Here is a 20,504-nt window from a genome sequence, read left to right as displayed (position 1 = left end):
TAGTCAAAGATACGGTTTTTCCAGTAGTCATGTATGGATGTGAGAGTTGGACCACAAAGAGGAAGCAAAACTGTTTTCTTGACATGTTGAACTCTTCCCTTTCTCTCCTTTTTTATTTTATATTGGAGTACAGTTGATTAGCAATGTAGTAAGAGCTTCAGGTGAACAGTGAAGGGATTCAGTCATACATATATGTGTATCCATTCTCCCTCAAACTCCCTTCCCATTCAGGCTGCCACATAACACTGAACAGAGTTCCCTGTGCTATCCAGTAGGTCCTTGTTGGTTATCCACTTTAAACACAGCAGAATGTACATGACCACCCCAAACTCCCTAATTATCCCTTCCCCCAGTAACTAGAAGTTCATTCTGTAGGTCTGTGAGTCGGTTTCTGTTTTATAAGTTCATTTGTACCATTTCTTCTTAGATTCTGCATAAAAAGGATGTCATATGGTATTTCTTTCCCTTGAGAATCTTCTTGAGATTATATGATCTCCCAGCCTCCACTCCAGAAGAGGAAGTAACTGCAGTTTACCCCAGTAGACTTTCTTCCAACAGAAGGAAACCCTCTCAAGTTTTCCACTTCAGATAGTTTTACATCGTTGAGAATTTGATAACTAAGTTGGAGTTTAGTCTGGAACATGCTCTACAGTGGGCTTCCTCAGTGACTCAGTAAAGAATCTGCCTGCAATACAGGAGACCCAGGTTCTATCCATGGGTTGGGAAAATCCCCTGGAGAAAGAAATGGCAACCCACTCCAGTATTCTTGCCTGGAAAATCCCATGGACAGGGGAGCCTGGCAAGCTACACTCCATGGGATCACAAAGAGTCGGACACAACTGAGCAACTAAACCACCACCATGCTATACAGTAGTAGTTTTCCTGTACCAACCAAATGACATCATGAATTTGTGTGTGGATCACCTCTGTCCAGATCTAGATTCACGGTCGATTTGATTAACTGAAGTTAGAGAAAAAAGATTACGGTCCTCAAAAAGCTAAAGAATGCTTACTGCTGTTGATTCTTTCTATTGATTCAGTTTTTGGAGTTTTTATAGCATCATTTAAATTGTGTAAGAATTAACTCATGCTCCTGCTTAGTCTCTCAGTTTTGTCTGACTCATTTCAACCCCATGGACTGTAGCCCACCAGACTCCTCTGTCCATGGGTTTCTCCAGGCAAGAATATTGGAGTGGGTTGCCATTTCCTTTTCCAGAGGATCTTCCCAATACAGAGATTGAAAACTGTGTCTCCTGCATCTTCTGCATTGTCAGGTAAATTCTTTACCACTGCGCCACCTGGGAAGCCCAAGAACTTAACTACAGCCTGATATTAAGGAGAATGTATTATTTATGCAAAAGTAGAAACTAAAAATGCACTAAATGGAAATACTCTATCAGATCCACTCCCTTAAATCTATTTCTCGCTTCCAGGTATAGTCATAAGGGATTTGATTTAGGTCATACTTGAATGGTCTAGTGGTTTCCCCCACTTTCTTCAATTTAAGTCTGAATTTGGCGATAAGGAGTTCATGATCTGAGCCACAGTCAGCTCCCAATCATGTTTTTGCTGACTGTATAGAGCTTCTCCATCTTTGGTTACAAAGAATATAATCAATCTGATTTCGGTGTTGACCATCTGGTGATTTCCATGTGTAGAGTCTTCTCTTGTGTTGTTGGAACAGGGTGTTTGCTATGACCAGTGCGTTCTCTTGGCAGAACTCTGTTAGCCTTTGCCCTGTTTCATTCTGTACTCCAAGGCAAAATTTGCTATTACTCCAGGTGTTTCTTGACTTTCTACTTTTACATTCCAGTCCCTTATAATGAAAAGGACATATTTTCTGGGTGTTAGTTCTAGAAGGTCTTGTTGGTCTTCATAGAACTGTTCAACTTCAGCTTCTTCAGTGTTACTAGTCAGGGCATAGACCTTGATTACCATGATATTGAATGGTTTGCCTTGGAAATGAACAGAGATCATTCTGTCGTTTTTGAGATTGTATCCAAGTACTGCATTTCGGGCTCTTTTGTTGACTATGATAGCTACTCCATTTCTTCTAAGGGATTCCTGCCCACAGTAGTAGATATAATGATCATCTGAGTTAAATTCACCTATTCCAGTCCATCTTAGTTCGCTGATTCCTAGAATGTCGATGTTCACTCTTGCCATCTCCTGTTTGACCACTTCCAATTTGCCTTGATTCCTGGACCTAACATTCCAGGTTCCTATACAATGTTGCTCTTTACAGCATCAAAACTTGCTTCTATCACCAGTCCCATCCACAACTTGGTGTTGTTTTTGCTTTGGCTCCATCCCTTCATTCTTTCTGGAGTTATTTCTCCACTGATCTCCAGTAGCATGTTGGGCACCCACTGATCTGGGGACTTCATCTTTCAATGTCCTATCTTTTTGCCTTTTCATACTGTTCATGGGGTTCTCGAGGCAAGAATACTGAAGTGGTTTGCCATTCCCTTCTCCAGTGAACCACATTCTGTCAGACCTCTCCACCATGACTCGTCCATCTTGGGTGGCCCCACACTTATATGCAGAGTACATCATGAGAAACACTGGACTGGAGGAAGCACAAGCTGGAATCAAGATTGCCAGGAGAAATATCAATAACCTCAGATATGTAGATGACACCACCCTTATGGCAGAAAGTGAAGAAGAACTAAAGAGCCTCTGGATGAAAGTTAAAGAGGAGAGTGAAAAAGTTGGCTTCAAGTTCAACATTCAGAAAACTAAGTTCCATCACTTCATGGCAAATAGATGAGTAAACAGTGGAAACAGTGGCTGACTTTATTTTTCTGGGCTCCAAAATCACTGCAGATGGTGACTGCAGCCATGAAATTAAAAGACGCTTACTCATTAGAAGGAAAGTTATGAGCAACCTAGATAGCATATTAAAAAGCAGAGACATTATTTTACCAACAAAGGTCCATCTGGTCAAGGCTATGGTTTTTTCAATGGTCATGTATGGATGTGAGAGTTGGACTATAAAGAAAGTTGAGCACCGAAGAATTTATGCTTTTGAACTGTGATGTTGGATAAGACTCTTGAGAGTCCCTTGAACTGCAAGGAGATCCAACCAGTCCATCCTAAAGGAGATCAGTCCTGGGTGTTTATTGGAGGGACTGACGTTGAAGCTGAAACTCCAGTGCCTTGGCCACCTGATGGGGAGAGCTGACTCATTGGAAAAGACCCTGATGCTGGGGAGGATTGGGGGCAGGAGGAGAAGGGGACGACATAGGATGAGATGGTTGGATGGCATCACTAACACAGTGGACATGGATTTGGGTGGACTCCAGGAGTTGGTGATGGAGAGGGAGGCCTGGTTCACGGGGTTGCAAAGAGTCGGACATGACTGAGTGACTGAACTGAACTGAACTGAACTGAAATGGAAATACAAGTTTAAAGTTTTTTAGAAGAGAAACTAATTGCTCTTTTATGAAATATCTGTTAGTGACAGAAATGGTTTTCAGAAAATAAACTATTTCTATATTTCAGTGGCTTATTTATTTCCACAATGGCCCTATACTCAGTGGCTTTTAGCAGAATAGGAAATTAAGCCAAGCCTCACTCTGAGCTCTCTAAATTTTTAGTAATTTGATTCCCTTCATAAATTTCTCTTATATGTGGAAACTTATTGTCTTTTTTCTTTGAAATTATGTAGTAGAAAAAATTGTAATGTCAGCATAGCAGTGAAATTAAAATAGATTGTAAGAAATGTGACTTGATTTTATTGCTTCCATATTAATTTCAAATGCACCATAGCTTTGGCTACTAAAACGTTTCATTGACCACAGCAGAATCCCCTACAATCATGCTTATGATGTTTTATTTTCAGAGTTATACATATTTATTGACAGCAAAAATTCCACTACACCTCTGCTGTTGTGATACATAATTAAATACTTATATTCAAATAAAGGACCAATTAAACTCCCTGGCCTAAATATTTATAACCTGAAACATATAGCTACTAACAAATCTTATCTTTTAGGTTGCAAAGAAACCTTAAGAGTTTTGACCTTTTCTACCAGCCATTCTGATGAGAGTCTTATTTCTCCATGGTATCTGTAGCAACGCTGTTTTTTGGCTTACAGGCACTATGGGTCTCACCTTTCATGACCAGCCCTCACATGGTGATGACGTTTCAGAAACAACACCAAGACATGATCTGTGAAAGAAATCATTGCTAAAGTGAACTTTATTAAAAGTAAAACCTTGCTCTGCAAAAGGCAGTATCAATAGGATGAGAATACAAGCCACAGACTGGGAGAAAATATTTGCAGAACATATATCTGATAAAGGACTGTTACCACAATATACAAAGAACATTTGAAATTCAAGAATAAGAAAACAACTTGATTTAAAAGGAGGCCAATGACACTAGTAGATACTTCACCAAAGAAGAAATACAGATGGCAAGTAAACATAGGAAAAGAAGGCCCAAATCATATGTCATCAGGAAAATGCAAACTACAATGATGAGATATTGATACCACTACACTCCTTTTACAATGGCCAACATCCAGAGCGCTGACAGCATCAAGCGCTGCTGAGGGTGTGGAGCGGTGGGAGCTCTCATCCACGCTGGTGAGAATGCAAGTGTGCACAGAGCCACTGGGGAAGGCAGTTTGGTTACATCTTATAAAATTAAGTATACTTTAACCGCCCATTTTGGCAACCACCCCTTCATGGTATTTACCTTAGTTGAAAGCCTGTGTCTACACAGAAAGCCATGCACTTGCTGTGTACAGCACTTTTATTTTATCATAATGGCCCAAACTCAGAAGCAGCCCAGTGGTCTTCCGTGGGTGAAAGGATGAATACCCTTTGGTACATGCAGACAGTGAGATGCTGTCTGGTGATAAAATGAAGTGAGCCGTCCAACCACGAAAGACCCACGTGTAACTAAACATGTGATGGTAAATGAAGGAGGTCAGTCTGAACAAGCTGTGTGCTGTTTGAGTCTAACTGTATGCCATTTTGGAAAGGGCAAAATGCTGGCAAGACTGAAAAGGGCATTGGTTTCTAGGGGTTGAGTAGGGAGGGATGAAGAGGCTTAGCACAGTAGGTTCTTAGGGCAGTGAAATTTTTCTGTATGATACTAGAGTAGTGGATACATGTCCCTACACATTTGTTAAAATCTATAGAATGTACAACACCAAGAGTGACCCTAAAGTAAATGGAGGACTTTAGGCAATAATTTGTATCTATATAGAATCAGCAATTATAACAAATGTGCTGTCTGTGGGGGGATGTTGATAGTGGGGATTACCCAGGTGTGAGGTAGCAGGTGCGACATCTTTGGGAAATCTCCATACCTTCCACTCAATGATGCTGTGAATCTAAAACAGCTCTGCAAAATAAAGTTTATTTAAAACTGGAAAAAAGTGATATAAAATAAAATGATCAAAAATTAAAGAATAATATGTTGCTATGTAGCACAGGCTTCACATAGTGGACGTGTTTTCACATGTAGTTTAAAACAGGCAATCAAAAGTTTATGCAATCAAAACCACAACGGCTGATAAAAAAGGTAAGAGATAAGTATTGATGTGGATGTGAGAAAGGAGCCCTAGTGCATTGTTGGTGAGAACGTAAACTGATGCAGCCACTGCTACAAGAAACAGTATGAAGGATCCTCAAAAAATTAAAAAAATAGAGCTACCATATGATCCAGCAATGCCATCAGGCTCAGTCACTCAGCCGTGTCCGATTCTTTGCTACCCCCATGGACTGTAGCCCACAAGGATCCTCTGTTCACGGGATTCTCCAAACAAGAGTACTGGCGTGGGTTGCTGTTTCCTTCTGGGAATGCCATATCTGGGTATATTCTCAAAGGAAACAAAAACAGGATCTTGAAGAGACATCTGCCCTCCCATGTAACTGTAGTGTTACTTATAATAGCCAAGATATGGAAACAAGCTGTTGACAGGTTAATGGATAAGAGAGAGTTTATATACTATATATATACACACACACACACATACACACATACATGTGAAATATTATTTAGCCATGAAAATGAAGGAAATCCTGGGATTTGTGTCAACATGGATGAAGCTTAAAGTCACTATGCTAAAAGAGAAAGATAAATAATGCACTGTATCACTTATATATGGAATAAAAAAATAAATCAAACTCAGAAAAACAGAGGGTAGAACTATGGCTGCCAGCAGCTGGGGAGTGGAGGAAACAGGGAGAGACCAGTGTAAGTGTACAGACTTACACATATAGGAGGAACAATGTTTGAGGACCCTATGTGCATATGGTGACTGGTTGATAACACTGAGTATTTAAAATTTTCTAAGAGATGAGAACTTAAATGTCCTCACAAAAATTATGTGAATTTATATTGTAATATAAATTATATTCATCCCCAAGAAAAAGAAACACAAAAGACAAAATGGTTGTCTGAGGAGACCTTACAAATAGCTGAGAAAAGAAGAGAAGCTAAAGGCAAAGGAGAAAAGGAAAGATATACCCATCTGAATGCAGAGTTCCAAAGAATAGCAAGGAGAGATAAGGAAGCCTTCTTTAGCGACCAGTGCAAAGAAATAGAGGAAAACAATAGAAAGGGAAAAACTAGAGATCTCTTCAACAAAATTAGAGATACCAAGGGAACATTTCATGCAAAGATGGGCACAATAAAGGGCAAAAATGGTATGGACCTAACAGAAGCAGAAGATACTAGGAAAACTTGACAAGAATACACAGAAGAACTATACAAAAATATCTTAATGACCCAGATAACCACGATGGTGTGATCACTGACCTAGAGCCAGACATCCTGGAGTCTGAAGTGAAGTGGGCCTTATGAAGCATCACTACAAACAAGGCTAGTGGGGGTAATAGAATTCCAGTAGAGCTATTTCAAATTCTAAAAGATAATGCTTTTAAAGTGCTGCATTCAGTATGCCAGCAAATTTGGAAAACTCAACAGTAGCCACAGGAGTGGAAAAGGTCAGTTTTCATTCTAATCCCAAAGAAAGGCAATGTCAAAGAATGTTCAAACTACCACACAACTGCACTCATCTTATATACTAGCAAAGCAATGCTGAAAATTCTCCAATGGAGTCTTCAACAGAATGTGAACCAAGAACTTCCAGATGTTCAAGCTGGATTTACAAAAGGCAGAGGAACCAGAGCAAATTGCCAACAACAGATGGATCATAGAAAAAGCAAGAGAATTCCAGAAAAATCTCTACTTTGACTTTATTGACTATGACAAAGGCTTTGATGGTGTGGATCACAACAAATATGGGAAATTCTGGAAGAGATGGGAATACCAGAACACCTTAACTACCTGCTGAGAATTCTGTATGCAGGTCGAGAAGCAACAGTTACAACCCAACATGGAACAATGGACTGGTTCAAAATTGGGAAAGGAGAATGTCAAGGCTGTATATTGTCACCCTGCTTGTCTAACTTATATGCAGAGTACATCATGCGAAATGCCAGGCTGGATGAAGCACAAACTGGAATCAAAATTGTAGGGAGAAATATCAATAACCTCAGATATGCAGATGACACCACCATTATGGCAGAGAGTGAAGAGGAACTAAGCTTCATGATGAAGGTGAAAGAGGAGAGTGAATAAGCTGGCTTAAAACTCAGCATTCAAAAAACAAAGATCATGGCATCTGGTTCCATCACTTCATGGCAAATAGATGAGGAAATGATGGAAACAGTGAGAGACTTTATTTTCTTGGGTTCCAAAATCACTCCAGATGGTGACTGCCACCATGAAATTAAAAGACACTTGCTCCTTGGAAGAAAAGCTATGACAGTCCTAGACAGCATATTAAAAAGCAAAGACATTGCTTTGCCAACAAAGGTCCATCTGGTCAAAGCTATGGGTTTTCCAGTAGTCATGTTTGGATATGAGAGTTAGACTATAAAGAAAACTGCACACCAAAGAATTGATGCTTTTGAACTGTGATGTTGGAGAAAACTCCTGAGAGTCTCTTGGACTGCAAGGAGATCACACCAGTCAGTCCTAAGGGAAATCAGTCCTGAATATACATTGGAAGGACTGATGCTGAAGCTAAAACTACAATACTTTGGCCACCTGATGTGAAGAACTGACTCCTTGGAAAAGACCCTGATGTTAGGAAAGATTGAAGGCAGGAGGAGAAGGGGATGACAGAGGATGAGATGGCATCACCGACTAGATGGATGTGAGTTTGAGCAATCTCCGGGAGTAGGTAATGGACAGGGAAGCCTGGCATGCTGTAGTCCATGGGGTCGCAAAGAGTTGGATGTGACTGAGTGACTGAACTGAATGGAATATCATAATATATATTTATATATAAATAAATATGTGAGATGATAGATGTGTTGATCAACTAGATGGAAAGAATCGTTTCACAGTAGATGCGCATAGCAAATCACTGTAATATTTTACATTTTTCTCTGTCAATTTATACCTCAATAAAGCTGAAAAATAAGCAAGTCTTCAAAATATTTATCTGAAAATTGTATGATATATGGTTGGCAGTTCATTTGTCATTTTGTTTATATAAAAAATGATTTCCCTTTAATTCTACTTATTTCTAAAGTATTCTATTTGAAATATCCTTATACTTGTATTGCTCATCCATTTCTTTTTAAAATAAGGTTAAGTGACACAGTTTTTCTTTAGAGTTATTATTTGGTGTGACAAGTGTTGGATGAATTTACTGAAAATGCATTATGTCTCCTCAACCATGTAATTATTCCCACGAATCAGGTTAATGATGAGAAGCAGAAACTGTTTTCTGACCTTTCTGCCAAACTGAGAGCAGCCCTTTCCCTTGGCACAGAAAGTAATAAGGTCAATCTTTGGCCTGGAGAACAAATATGAAGAAATATCCCTTTCAGATCCGATAATCCCATTTTTATTAGTTACATCTTCAGCCCATTCCTCATAGCTACAATCAGTTCAAATTTTAAGAAATTGTATTTAATGATAATTCTTGAAAAATATCAGTACATCATTCTTAATATTTCAGCTTCTAGTAAATTATAGAGATGGAAAGAGACAGTCAACTCCAAATCACATGGTCTTAGGAAGCTGAAGTTATTTCCATCTCTTGATTGTGTACACCACTTTATTCTCTTCTCTTGTCAATGTAGAGAAGTCATAAACATAGGGAAACTGTAAGTTTTATCAAATTGAATTAAATACTCTGACTTAATTGAGCGATAATATAATGATTCAGTTCAGTTCAGTCGCTCAGTCGTGTCCGACTCTTTGTGACCCCATGAATTGCAGCATGCCAGGCCTCCCTGTCCATCACCAACTCCCAGAGTTGACTCAAACTCATGCCCATTGAGTCGGTGATGCCATCCAGCCATCTCATTCTCTGTCGTCCCCTCCTCCTCCTGCCCCCAATCCCTCCCAGCATCAGGGTCTTTTCCAATGAGTCAACTCTTTGCATGAGGTGGCCAAAGTGCTGGAGTTTCAGCTTCAGCATCAGTCCTTCCAGTGAACACCCAGGACTGATCTCCTTTAGGATGGATTGGTTGGATCTCCTTGCAGTCCAAGGGACTCTCAAGAGTCTTCTTCAACACCACATTTCAAAAGCATCAATTTTTTTGTGCTCAGCTTTCTTCACAGTCCAACTCTCACATCCATACATGACTGCTAGAAAAACCATAGCCTTGACTAGATGAACCTTTGCTGGCAAAGTAATGTCTCTGCTTTTTAATATGCTGTCTAGGTTGGTCATAACTTTCCTTCTAAGGAGTAAGTGTCTTTTAATTTCATGGCTGTAATCATCATCTGCAATGATTTTGGAGCTCCCAAAAATAAAGTCTGACACTGTTTCCACTATCTCCCCATCTATTTCCCATGAGGTGATGGGACCAGATGCCATGATCTTAGTTTTCTGAATGTTGAGCTTTAAGCCAACTATTTCACTCTCCTCTTTCACTTTCATCAAGAGGCTTTTTAGTTCCTCTTCACTCTCTGCCATAAGGGTGGTGTCATCTGCATATCTGAGGTTATTGATATTTCTCCCGGCAATCTTGATTCCACCTTGTGCTTCTTCCAGCCCAGTCTTTCTCATGATGTACTCTGCATATAAGTTAAATAAGCAGGGTGACAATATACAGCCTTGACGTACTCCTTTTCCTATTTGAAACCAGTCTGTTGTTCCATGTCCAGTTCTAGCTGTTGCTTCCTGACCTGGGTACAGATTTCTCAAGAGGCAGGTCAGGTGGTCTGGTATTCCCATCTCTTTCAGAATTTTCCACAGTTTCTTGTGATCCACATAGTCGAAGGCTTTGGCATAGTCAATAAAGCAAAAATAGATGTTTTTCTGGAACTCTCTTGCTTTTCTGATGATCCAGTAGATATTGGCAATTTGATCTATGGTTCCTCTGCCTTTTTTAAAACCAGCTTGAACATCTTTAAATTCTCGGTTCACGTATTGCTGAAGCCTGGCTTGGAGAATTTTGAGCATTACTTTACTAGCGTGAGAGATGAGTGCAATTGTGCGGTAGTTTGAGCATTCTTTGGGATTGCCTTTCTTAGCGATTGGAATGAAAACGGACCTTTTCCAGTCCTGTGGCCTCTGCTGAGTTCTCCAAATTTGCTGGCATATTGAGTACAGCATTTTCACAGCATCATCTTTCAGGATTTGAAATAGCTCAACTGAAATTCCATCACATCCACTAGCTTTGTTCGTAGTGATGCTTTCTAAGGCCCACTTGACTTCACATTCCAGGATGTCTGGCTCTAGGTCAGTGATCACACCATTGTGATTATCTGGGTCGTGAAGATCTTTTTTGTACAGTTCTTCTGTGTATCCTATATAATGATTAGGGTGATATAATTCATAATAAATAAAGTTCTACCTCGTTGTAGCAGCCCCAGAATAATAGGACAATTTAACCATATTTGTTGGAAGATTTTCTGCCTGTAAAACTCACAAAATCTATTATTTTTAAGATGAATTTGTTATAAAACTTTTATTAATAGTACATATTGTGTGCTATTTTTAAAATGAGGTTTCATAATAGAAAGCTCATAAAACATAGCTGTACAGCTTCACTATTTAAAAGCTAAAGCCCTGTGTAATCACAGTCTAGGTCAGGAAGAGTGGGTTGTGTTCAACTCAGATTCTGTCTCCCCAGTGTGTCTTCCCCACTCAAACTGGGTTTGCGTCCGTCTAAAGTAACTACTGTCCTGACAACTGGGTACTGATTGTCTAGCTTTGCTATAGGTCTTTGTACCCCAGCCATGAATGCATTGCAAGCTACTCCTGTAGTTTATCTGAATCAAGGTCATATATGTATATAATGTGTGTAAATACAGTTGTGTATCTGCTTTCTTTCAGTTCACATTGTGTTCCATGACATTAACTTACATTGTCCTGTGTGACTACAATGCATGGATTTTCCTTGCTGTATCCTCTTCCTTTATGGTATCACAGTTTGCTACAGTGTTTGTCTACAACATATATTGGAGGGCACACGGTTTATCAGTTTTAAGCACATGTCCGTGGTTGAGACTGAGAATAATGCCATAAGGAACACACTTGCATGTGTGCAACGGGGAACACGTGTCCACACCAAGGTGACATTAGACGTGAAGGGTCAAAGCCTCGCCAGCGGTATATGGGCTTCTACATTTCTATTCACCCTCCCCTCACCAACATGTGACATTTCCTGTCTTCTTAGTTGCAGCCACTCTGGGAGATTTTACACAGAAATGCATAAGTTTTAAAACTGCAATGGTTTCAGGTCTTACATTTAAGTCTAATTGATTTTGAATTGATTGTTGTATACAGTGTGAGATAAAGATCCCATTTCATTCTTTTGCATGTTGATATTAAGTTCTCCTAATACCATTTATTGAAGAGATTAGCCATTCCTCATTTCTCTCAAACATTCAGAGACCATATATGCATGAGTTTATTTCTGGATGTTCTATCCTGTCCCGTTGGTCTACATCTGTTTTTCTGCTGGTATCTTAGTCCTTTGGTGACTGTTATTTTGCAGTACATTTGAAATAAGAACATGCAGTGCCTCTAGCTTTGTTCTTCTTATTCTACATTGATATGGCTATTCAGGGTCTTCTGTGGACTTTAGGATGATTTCCTGTGGACTTTAAGATGATTTCCTAAAGAAACCACAGGAATTTTGGTTGGGATTCACTGCACTGGTGACCACTTTGGATGTTACAGATCTCTTAAAATATTAATTCTTCCGATCCATGGACACAGATGTTTACTGTTTATCTATATCTATAATTCCCTTCATTAAAATTTTTGCAGTTTTCAGTGTACAAATCTTCCACCTCCTTGGTTAATTCCTAATTATTTTATATTCTATGTTGCTATTATGAATGAGATAGTTTTCTTAATTTCATTCAAAGACTGGAGAATGAACCCCTTCAAATAAAAGTTAAAAATAGCAAAGGGGAACAAAATTAAGGATCAGTGTACAAATTTATATAGTAATGATTAAATTAACAAAGAAATGAAAATAAAGAAAGCCTTTAAATCACATTTTAAAGCAGGTAAAATTTCCCCAGTTTTAAAATACCATTTCTGTGCTTTTCTATTTCATTATCTAGTATGTTTCACATATTTGTCATAAAAGAGCTTAGCATATGTTTTAAATAAACTGCTCAGCATTGCATTTGTTTGTTTGAGGATTAATCTGCTTTTAAAGCAATAAAAATCAACCCTTTCTCTACAAAATGATAACAAAGTAGAGTAGACCATGTCTACTAGGTCTATTGTTAATAGTCTCTAATACCCACAAAATTGTCTTTATATTGCAAACAGGGTCCAGTGCAAGTCTGTTTAGCATTATTACCCCTTCCCATCTAATGACTATTTTTATTATCCAGATCTTATTGCCATCTGTTGGTTCCTGCAGAAGACTGTCTCCAGAACCAAAGTCTGCGGATTCTCAAGTCCCACAGTTCACTCTCCACATCTGTGGGTTCCGCATTTGTGAATTCACACAACTGTGAAATGTTACCCTGTGTTTACAGTCCGCAGTTGGTTGAATCCACCAGTGCAGAACCTGCAAATACTCAAAGCTAAATGTAATATATTGTCACTATTAAATAAAACACACACACTTTCTAAAGCAAAAGAATCTCAACCTAGTGGCTGCTAAGGCAACAGATAGCACAATAGATATGTACAGTCTACTTCCAAATTATTTTATATGTGATTCTGATCTATGGAAAAAGCAAAGTTTAGCTACATTCATCTCCCTGCAATATTTCTCAGATTAAGGACTACTTACTTGTAAATAGAAAGGTATTTTTTTGTCCCCATAGAGTTAGACAAATTTAAACTAGTGATATACTATGGGTTAAGATGTTTCTCTTCTCTGAATATATTTATCAGTCGAAAGAAAGCAGTCCACGGGTGCTGTAATTTTCAGACTTAATCCATCAATGTAAAAATAGATACATAAAGTCACCCCAAATTTGGGTTAACCTTATTAAATCATGAATAAAAGATAATTTTGCCATGTATGGAATTCTAGGCCAATTGTTGTCCTCATTTTATAGCCTAATGTTTATGTTCCACAGTATTCTGGCTTTCATTCTTTCTCTTGAGAAATCAGTTATCAACCTAATCATTGGTTCCTTGGAGGTTATTGTTTATAGACATTGATGAAGACATATTATAAAATCTGATGACTGGTTCACACTCATTTATTGAAGGTAAATGTGGTTAATGTACTTTTTGCAGCAGTTAATCTGATACTGTCATAAGAGAATGAAAGCATCTTGCGGTGTTTTATACACCCACAGAAATGAGACTCCGTTGGCAGATAGTTGTATTCCACTTCCTTGCAGATCGTCTACATGGGCTGGTGTGAAACGCGGGAGCAAGATCCGCTTCAGGACCGTGTGTACTCACCCACCTTTCTGGCCCTGAGGGGCTCCTGCCTCTACAAGTTTCTGGCACCTCCAGTAAGTATTTCTGTTCAACACCCCTTATTTTTCCCATGCCATCAGAGCATAGTGACATCAACTTTACAATGACAAAGGGCATATTAGTGATATATTTTGATAATAAGGCACAGGAAAAAATGCAAAATAGCCCAAATATTTCTGAAGATTTCTTGCTTAAAGATATAAGTTCTAGCATTAAACACTGACTTTATAACCCTTGAGAGACCTAGGATGCATTTTCATTTTGGCATTTTTGCCAGGCTCAATATGTTTACTGTTTGACAGGTCTAAGTCAAATAAATAAGTGGTGCTTTCGATAACCTGTAATATCCCATATTTAATCATCGGCCTTCAAATTAAACTTGGATGAGGCCCTGTTGCACCTAATGTCTTGCTTTTGGACACATGTAGCTTACACAACAGTAGAATCTCAATAAATATTTATCAACTATAAATATTAAATGCTGGACTACTCGCTTACAGGTCTAATAACTACATAGGATCTTGGAATTATCAGGTTAGACTTCTTGCAACATTTAGTATCTATTTGCACATAAAGTTCAAATCACCCAGAAGACAGAGAAAAAAATCACAAATGCTTACACCCTTTACACTGGCCCTACTCTGAACAATTTCTTAGGATTGGACAGACAAGCACATGTTTAAAGCACAAACAAGTGAAACAGCTTCAACATGCTGTTTAGTGCTTCACAATGTTAAGAACTTAGAAAAACTTCTTAATGTAAATATGTCTTTCTTAAATGCAAAGCCAGTGTTGACACGATGTCCAGTATTCTCTGTGTGTAGCAAGTGGTAAACAGAGAACAGATTATTACATAGTGAAATACGAACACAGTATTTTCCATTTACAACTACTACAAAATATTGGCTACATTTCCCATATTAAAATAATTAACTCCCCTCAAAACAACACTTAGTATTTATGTAGAGATAACACAGACACTACTTAAAATACGTTAAGACACTGAGCAATGGGAAGTTGTTGCTTGTAATATGAAATGTCTGCTGAAAGAGGAAGAGAAAGTATGAAACTGGGGGGAGCAGAAACAGAAACACTGCATGAGGAACCCTCACAACTCAGACTGCCTTGCATGTGAGTGAGAACATCATGGGTGCACCCCTGTGTATTAATAGAAGAAAGTAGGAGCCATCTTTCTAAAACACATGATGTGTTCATTTCTCATCTTTTCAAGGTGACCACGTGGGACTGGACCCGAGCAGAGAAAACTTTTTCAGTTTATGAGATCATGTGTAAGATCCTAAAGGTAGGAGCGAAAAGCAGTGATGATTGTAAAGCCTTTGCTTGGTCAGTTGGGGTCCTGGGTTCACAGGCAGTTTATGAAAATAAACAATGCCTGGAGGAAAATACAAGGTGTAAACATGGAAAAGAGAAACACGTATGAGAAAAGATAGAGTGGAGAGAAATACACATCGACTTAGCTAAGTCTTAAGCAGATTCCAAGGTCCCTCCGTGGGAGAGGGACACAAGGGGAAGTTTGTCAGGTCCTTGGAGGATGAAGTAGAAGGTCACCTGGAGATAGTCTGAATTTAAGCTTCAGTTGTTACCAGAGTTGTATTTGCTGTGTAAAATGCTGAAGAAAAAGATATGAATAAGACTTGGAATCAGAGAATGTAGAAAGTAAAAAGGTATATGTAAAGAAAGACATGTGTGTGTACACACACATACACACACGCACATGCACACGCACACACATATATATGTATTATATTTAAGTCTCAGGGTTACATTGTCTCTCTGAGTGTGGAGCTGCATATTCAGTTGTCATAAATCAATTACACTTCTGTGATGTACACAGGATTGTTGCAATAGGAAGTCACTGAGAATTCGGTAAAATTCCAGATAGCTTTTTTATCCGTTTTGCTAGTTGTTTCTTTAGAATGATGTCAACTTTTGCAGTTGATAGTATTTCTTAAAGAAACTCAGCCACACACACTGAGCACCGTCCGCTTCTGCTTTGCATACTTTAAAGAGTGTGTATGTGTGCTTAATTCTGTTGGACTTTTTGCGACCCCATGGACTGTAGCCCACCAGGCTCCTCTGTCCATGGGATTCTCCAGGCAAGAATACTGGAGTGGGTTGCCAATTCCTTCTCCAAGGTCTTCTTCCAGACCGAGGGATTGAACTCTCATCTCCTACATTGGCAGGTGGATTCTTTATCGCTGAGCCAGCCAGGAAGCCCTGTTGTTGAGGGGGATAGGGTTTTTCAGCCAGGAACTTAACAGGTTATTTTCATCTGGCTATATCTTATAAACTATTTTTATTTTTACTGCTTCTGCAAAAGATTCTATTTTCTAAAAAGGGATATTAGGAGACTGAAGAACAATCTTCACATACCATGTATTAAAAGCAGAGAGTAGGAATTTTATTCTTTAGAATTATTTAAAGGGGGGACTTTGGATTATTTCCTAAAGGCAGGGCCAAATAACTAGCCATGATTCTGACTGTTTATGACCCTACAATGCCCACATTTATAGGAAGAAGTCGTACACTTCTCCCTGCTGGATGGATTTTTGTCCTAAAAACCATATATTCTTTGGATTTCAAAGCATGGATTTGATGATTCTTTTTCAGTCAGTTCAATTCAGTTGCGCAGTCGTGCCCGACTTTTTGCGAACCCATGAATCGCAGCACACCAGGCCTCCCTGCCCATCACAAACTCCCGGAGTTTACTCAAACTCATGCCCATCAAGTCGGTGATGCCATCCAGCCATTTCATCCTCTGTTGTCCCCTCCCCCTCCTGCCCCCAATCCCTCCCAGCATCAGGGTCTTTTCCAATGAGTCAACTCTTCACATGAGGTGACCAAAGTATTGGAGTTTCAGCTTCAGCATCAGTCCTTCCAATGAACACCCAGGACTTATCTCCTTTAGGATGGACTGATTGGATCTCCTAGCAGACCAAGGGACTCTCAAGAGTCTTCTCCAACACCATAATTCAAAAGCATTCATTTTTCAGCACACAGCTTTCTTCACAGACCAACTCTCACATCCATACATGACCACTGGAAAAACCATAACCTTGACTAGACAGACTTCATTGGCAAAGTAATGTCTCTGCTTTTTAATATGCTATCTAGGTTGGTCATAACTTTCCTTCCAAGGAGTAAGCATCTTTTAATCTCATGGCTGCAGTCACCATCTGCAGTGATTTTGGAGCCCCCAAAAATAAAGTCTGCACTGTTTCTTTTTAATATGGTGTAATTATCCTCTGAAGTAGAATATTAGAATTGAAATCTGAAGATGAATCTTATAGCTATTAATTAAAACCATTAATCTAAATAGGCAGTATTGAAAGTCAACCCTGAATAATATTATAAGAAATTAGCATTATTGTTTTCATGTGTCTCTTGTTTGTTTGCTTTTCTAGTGCTAGTTATGCTAATTTGTTGTTGCAAAGCTTCTGTTTGCTTCATAACAATGTCTTGGGGGGAAATGCTGATATCAATCAAAGTAATAATGAAAAACTGATTCAAGTTTACTAAATAAGAAATCAAGAATGTAAATCAAAGATAAAAAAGCTTCTTTGGATAATCATATTTTGTTTATATGCTGTATACTTTTTAAAAACACCAAGTTTAAAGCATTTCTCCCTTTGAAGGTATACAGCATTGTCCATGAGGGCTACTTGTCTTTACTGGAACTGTCCTCTCTTTAGGTAGGAATTTCCTCCAAGTTTCCTGAATCTAAGTTGAGCTGAATCTAAGAGATGTTAAGCTAGTGAAGGAGTGCAAGCCAGGCTGAGTGGCTAGATTTAAACAGGGGGATCCTTATCCAGGTTGTGACAGAGGGCAGGTCGGAAGGCAGAGGATCAGCCATGGTCATGATATCCCCTTCCCCACACCCCTTCAGATAGTGAATATATGAATGACAATTTAAAGGCTAGATATTTTGAAAATAATTATTCCAGCACATATTCAGTGACATTTTATTAGAAAAGTAATTTCAGTATCTTGGCATCTCCCGTAGCTATAAAAATGGAAATACTTGCATTCATGTATATTACTTTCACCTACTCTTGATGGATTTCTGCATAGCACAAAAGAATTGAAGTTTTGTAATTATTGAATTAATAACATTTAAAATGCACGCTATTTTCCCACATTGGTCACATTGGCTGAAAAAGACACAAAACTTTTTTTTTCATTTTGTGATGTACAAAAGCATATTTATAACATTCTGAGTCGTTTCCTCAACTTTCTCTTCTACAATTTTTCATCAGTTCTTAGCTGCATTCTTTTCACATTTTAATATTTCTGACCTTGCTGCACATATAGATGTGTGAGCATGTTAGTTGAAAACTTCTACTAAGACCAAGAAATTGCCATGTCAAAGTCCTTTTGACTTAATGAATTACAGTTACATAAGTAAGGTAAATGTGTAGTTTTTGAAAAGCAGTAAAATTTCTGAAACATGTTAGAAATCAGTTTTATTCATGTCTCAGCTGGTAGAATATTCCCATGATAGTTTAAGGATTATAGAAATCAACTCAGTAAAAGATACCATGCTTATAATCTCCTTAAAACTTACAAATTGCATTAATAAGTATTGCTTAATCCCGTCATCTTCACAGCTCTGGAAGGAAAAAGGAACACTGTGTGTTATCCACCTGTCCAGTGAGAAATGGAATCTTATGTAGTCAATGCTTTGGTAACTACTCTTGCTAGGAAGAGTTGAAGCCAGAAATTCTTCAGTGTCAGTTCAGAAAGGAAATGTGTCAGTTATGGACTTTGAGGACTGGAAATTGTCCTCTGTGACCATTGTAATGAAGAAGTAGTGATTTCAGAGGGTAGAATCCTTGTTACTACAGTGTCTCCACCACACAGTGGTCAACACTGACCCAGGGGTGGGTCAGTAGCTCAAGTCTGGCCAGTCTGCATAACTCCAAGTTTCCATCAGGACAGTGACCTGCTGGACCGGCGGAGACACTGCTTCACTGTGCAATCCGAGTCTGGGGAGGACCTGTACTTCTCAGTGGAGCTGGACTCTGACCTTGCCCAGTGGGAACGAGCCTTCCAAACAGCAACCTTCTTGGAGGTGGAGCGGATACAGGTGAGGGTCTGTGAAAGCTGAGGACCTGTGACCCCCAGGATGCATGACCCCTCCCTAGAGTTCTGATATAAATTCAAGCAAACATGAAACTCCAGTTCTGTGAGGCTCAAATGTTCAGTCATTGGCCATTGTTTAAACGAAGTGCAACACAACTCTGAAAGCATTTTAATTTTTCTATAATTTGATGTTTCTAGCCTATTTCCTACCACTCACCAAAAACACATTTCTAATTTTAACTAGAATCTTGCTGTTGTTCAGTCACTCAGTTGTGTCCTATTCTTTGCAACCCCATGGACTGCAGCACTCCAGGCTTCCCTGCCAATCACCATCTCCTGGAGCTTACTCAAAACTCACGTCCGTTGAGTTGGTAATGCCATCCACCCATCTCGTCCTCAGTCGTCCCCTTCTCTTCCTGCCTTCAATCTTTCCCAGCATCAGGGTCTTTTCTAATGAGTTGGCTCTTCACATTAGGTGGCCAAAGTATTGGAGCTTCAGGTTCAGCATCAGTCCTTCCAATGAACACTCAGGACTGATCTCCTTTAAGATGGACTGGATCTCCTTGCAGTCCAAGGGACTCTCAAGCGTGTTCTCCAACACCATAGTTCAAAAGCATCAATTCCTTGGCACTCAGCCTTCTTTATGGCCAAACTCTGACACCCCTACATGATGTCTAAAACAGAAATGTTCTTACTTTAATTAATTGTTTACAAAGCCACTTCCCGGCCTCTAATCACAACCACTTAATTTCCAGCCAGAATGACTTTGTTCACTCACGAAGCTCTTTCTTGCTGGAACGCCTTGTCTTCATCACTAACCTCCAAAACCACACAGGTGACTTTGAAGCTTTCTCAGAGGTCACACCATGGAGGATGATTTTCCTGACTCCCAGTCTGCCCTGCTGTGTGCCCACCACTGTTCCTCCTCATTGGTCCTATTCAAGCTTGCCCCCCACCCCCTCCAGAATGCAGTATCTTTTTTGTCTTTTTCCTTAGGTCTGAACACACTCTGCATGAATTGGAGTGATCTGTACTTGTTTTCCTCACACTGAGTTGTAGGTTTCTGGGAGTATTTTATTTCTTTACCAACTTAAGTCAGTGCATTTTGTACTCACACGTAATCAGCAGGTATTTATTAAACTTTATTTCTTATATGTGAAATGTCTGATGGCAGCAGCACATCATTATTATCTGGGGGTAGTTGCCTGTAACAGTGGACCTGGATGCATATTTTTCCAATTACATTGAACTGATTTGTGACATGTATTAATTTTTTTCTGACTACAGACTTTTATATTCAACCCATCAAGTCACAACAATGTGACTTCACTATCAGGGGAAGAGACAAGGAGAAGACTCATTTATCATTTTTTCATTGCTCAATTAACATTTTCTAATATTCTGCTGATATACATGTATCTAAAAATGCTACAGTAACTAAGACAGTATAGAACCTCAATTCAGTAAATAGATTTTTCATATCAAAAGTAGAAAGATGAG

At 39.0% G+C, this 20,504-nt stretch overlaps 1 protein-coding gene across 2 annotated transcripts in view; it reads left to right on the top strand.

The window, feature by feature from the left end:
• SNTG1 (syntrophin gamma 1) overlaps positions 1-20,504 on the top strand; it is a 135,566-nt gene that overhangs the window by 90,681 nt on the left and 24,381 nt on the right. For both annotated transcript variants that reach the window (XM_065903334.1, XM_065903333.1), the window contains exons 12-14: positions 13,820-13,936; positions 15,133-15,204; positions 18,856-19,008. In XM_065903334.1, the coding sequence (XP_065759406.1) occupies positions 13,820-13,936; positions 15,133-15,204; positions 18,856-19,008 (342 nt within the window). The remainder of the gene's footprint in view (positions 1-13,819; positions 13,937-15,132; positions 15,205-18,855; positions 19,009-20,504) is intronic.

This window comes from Muntiacus reevesi, chromosome 12 (assembly GCF_963930625.1).
Source record: "Muntiacus reevesi chromosome 12, mMunRee1.1, whole genome shotgun sequence".
Classification (NCBI taxonomy): domain Eukaryota; kingdom Metazoa; phylum Chordata; class Mammalia; order Artiodactyla; family Cervidae; genus Muntiacus; species Muntiacus reevesi.
This window is presented reverse-complemented; position numbering and strand designations above follow the sequence as displayed.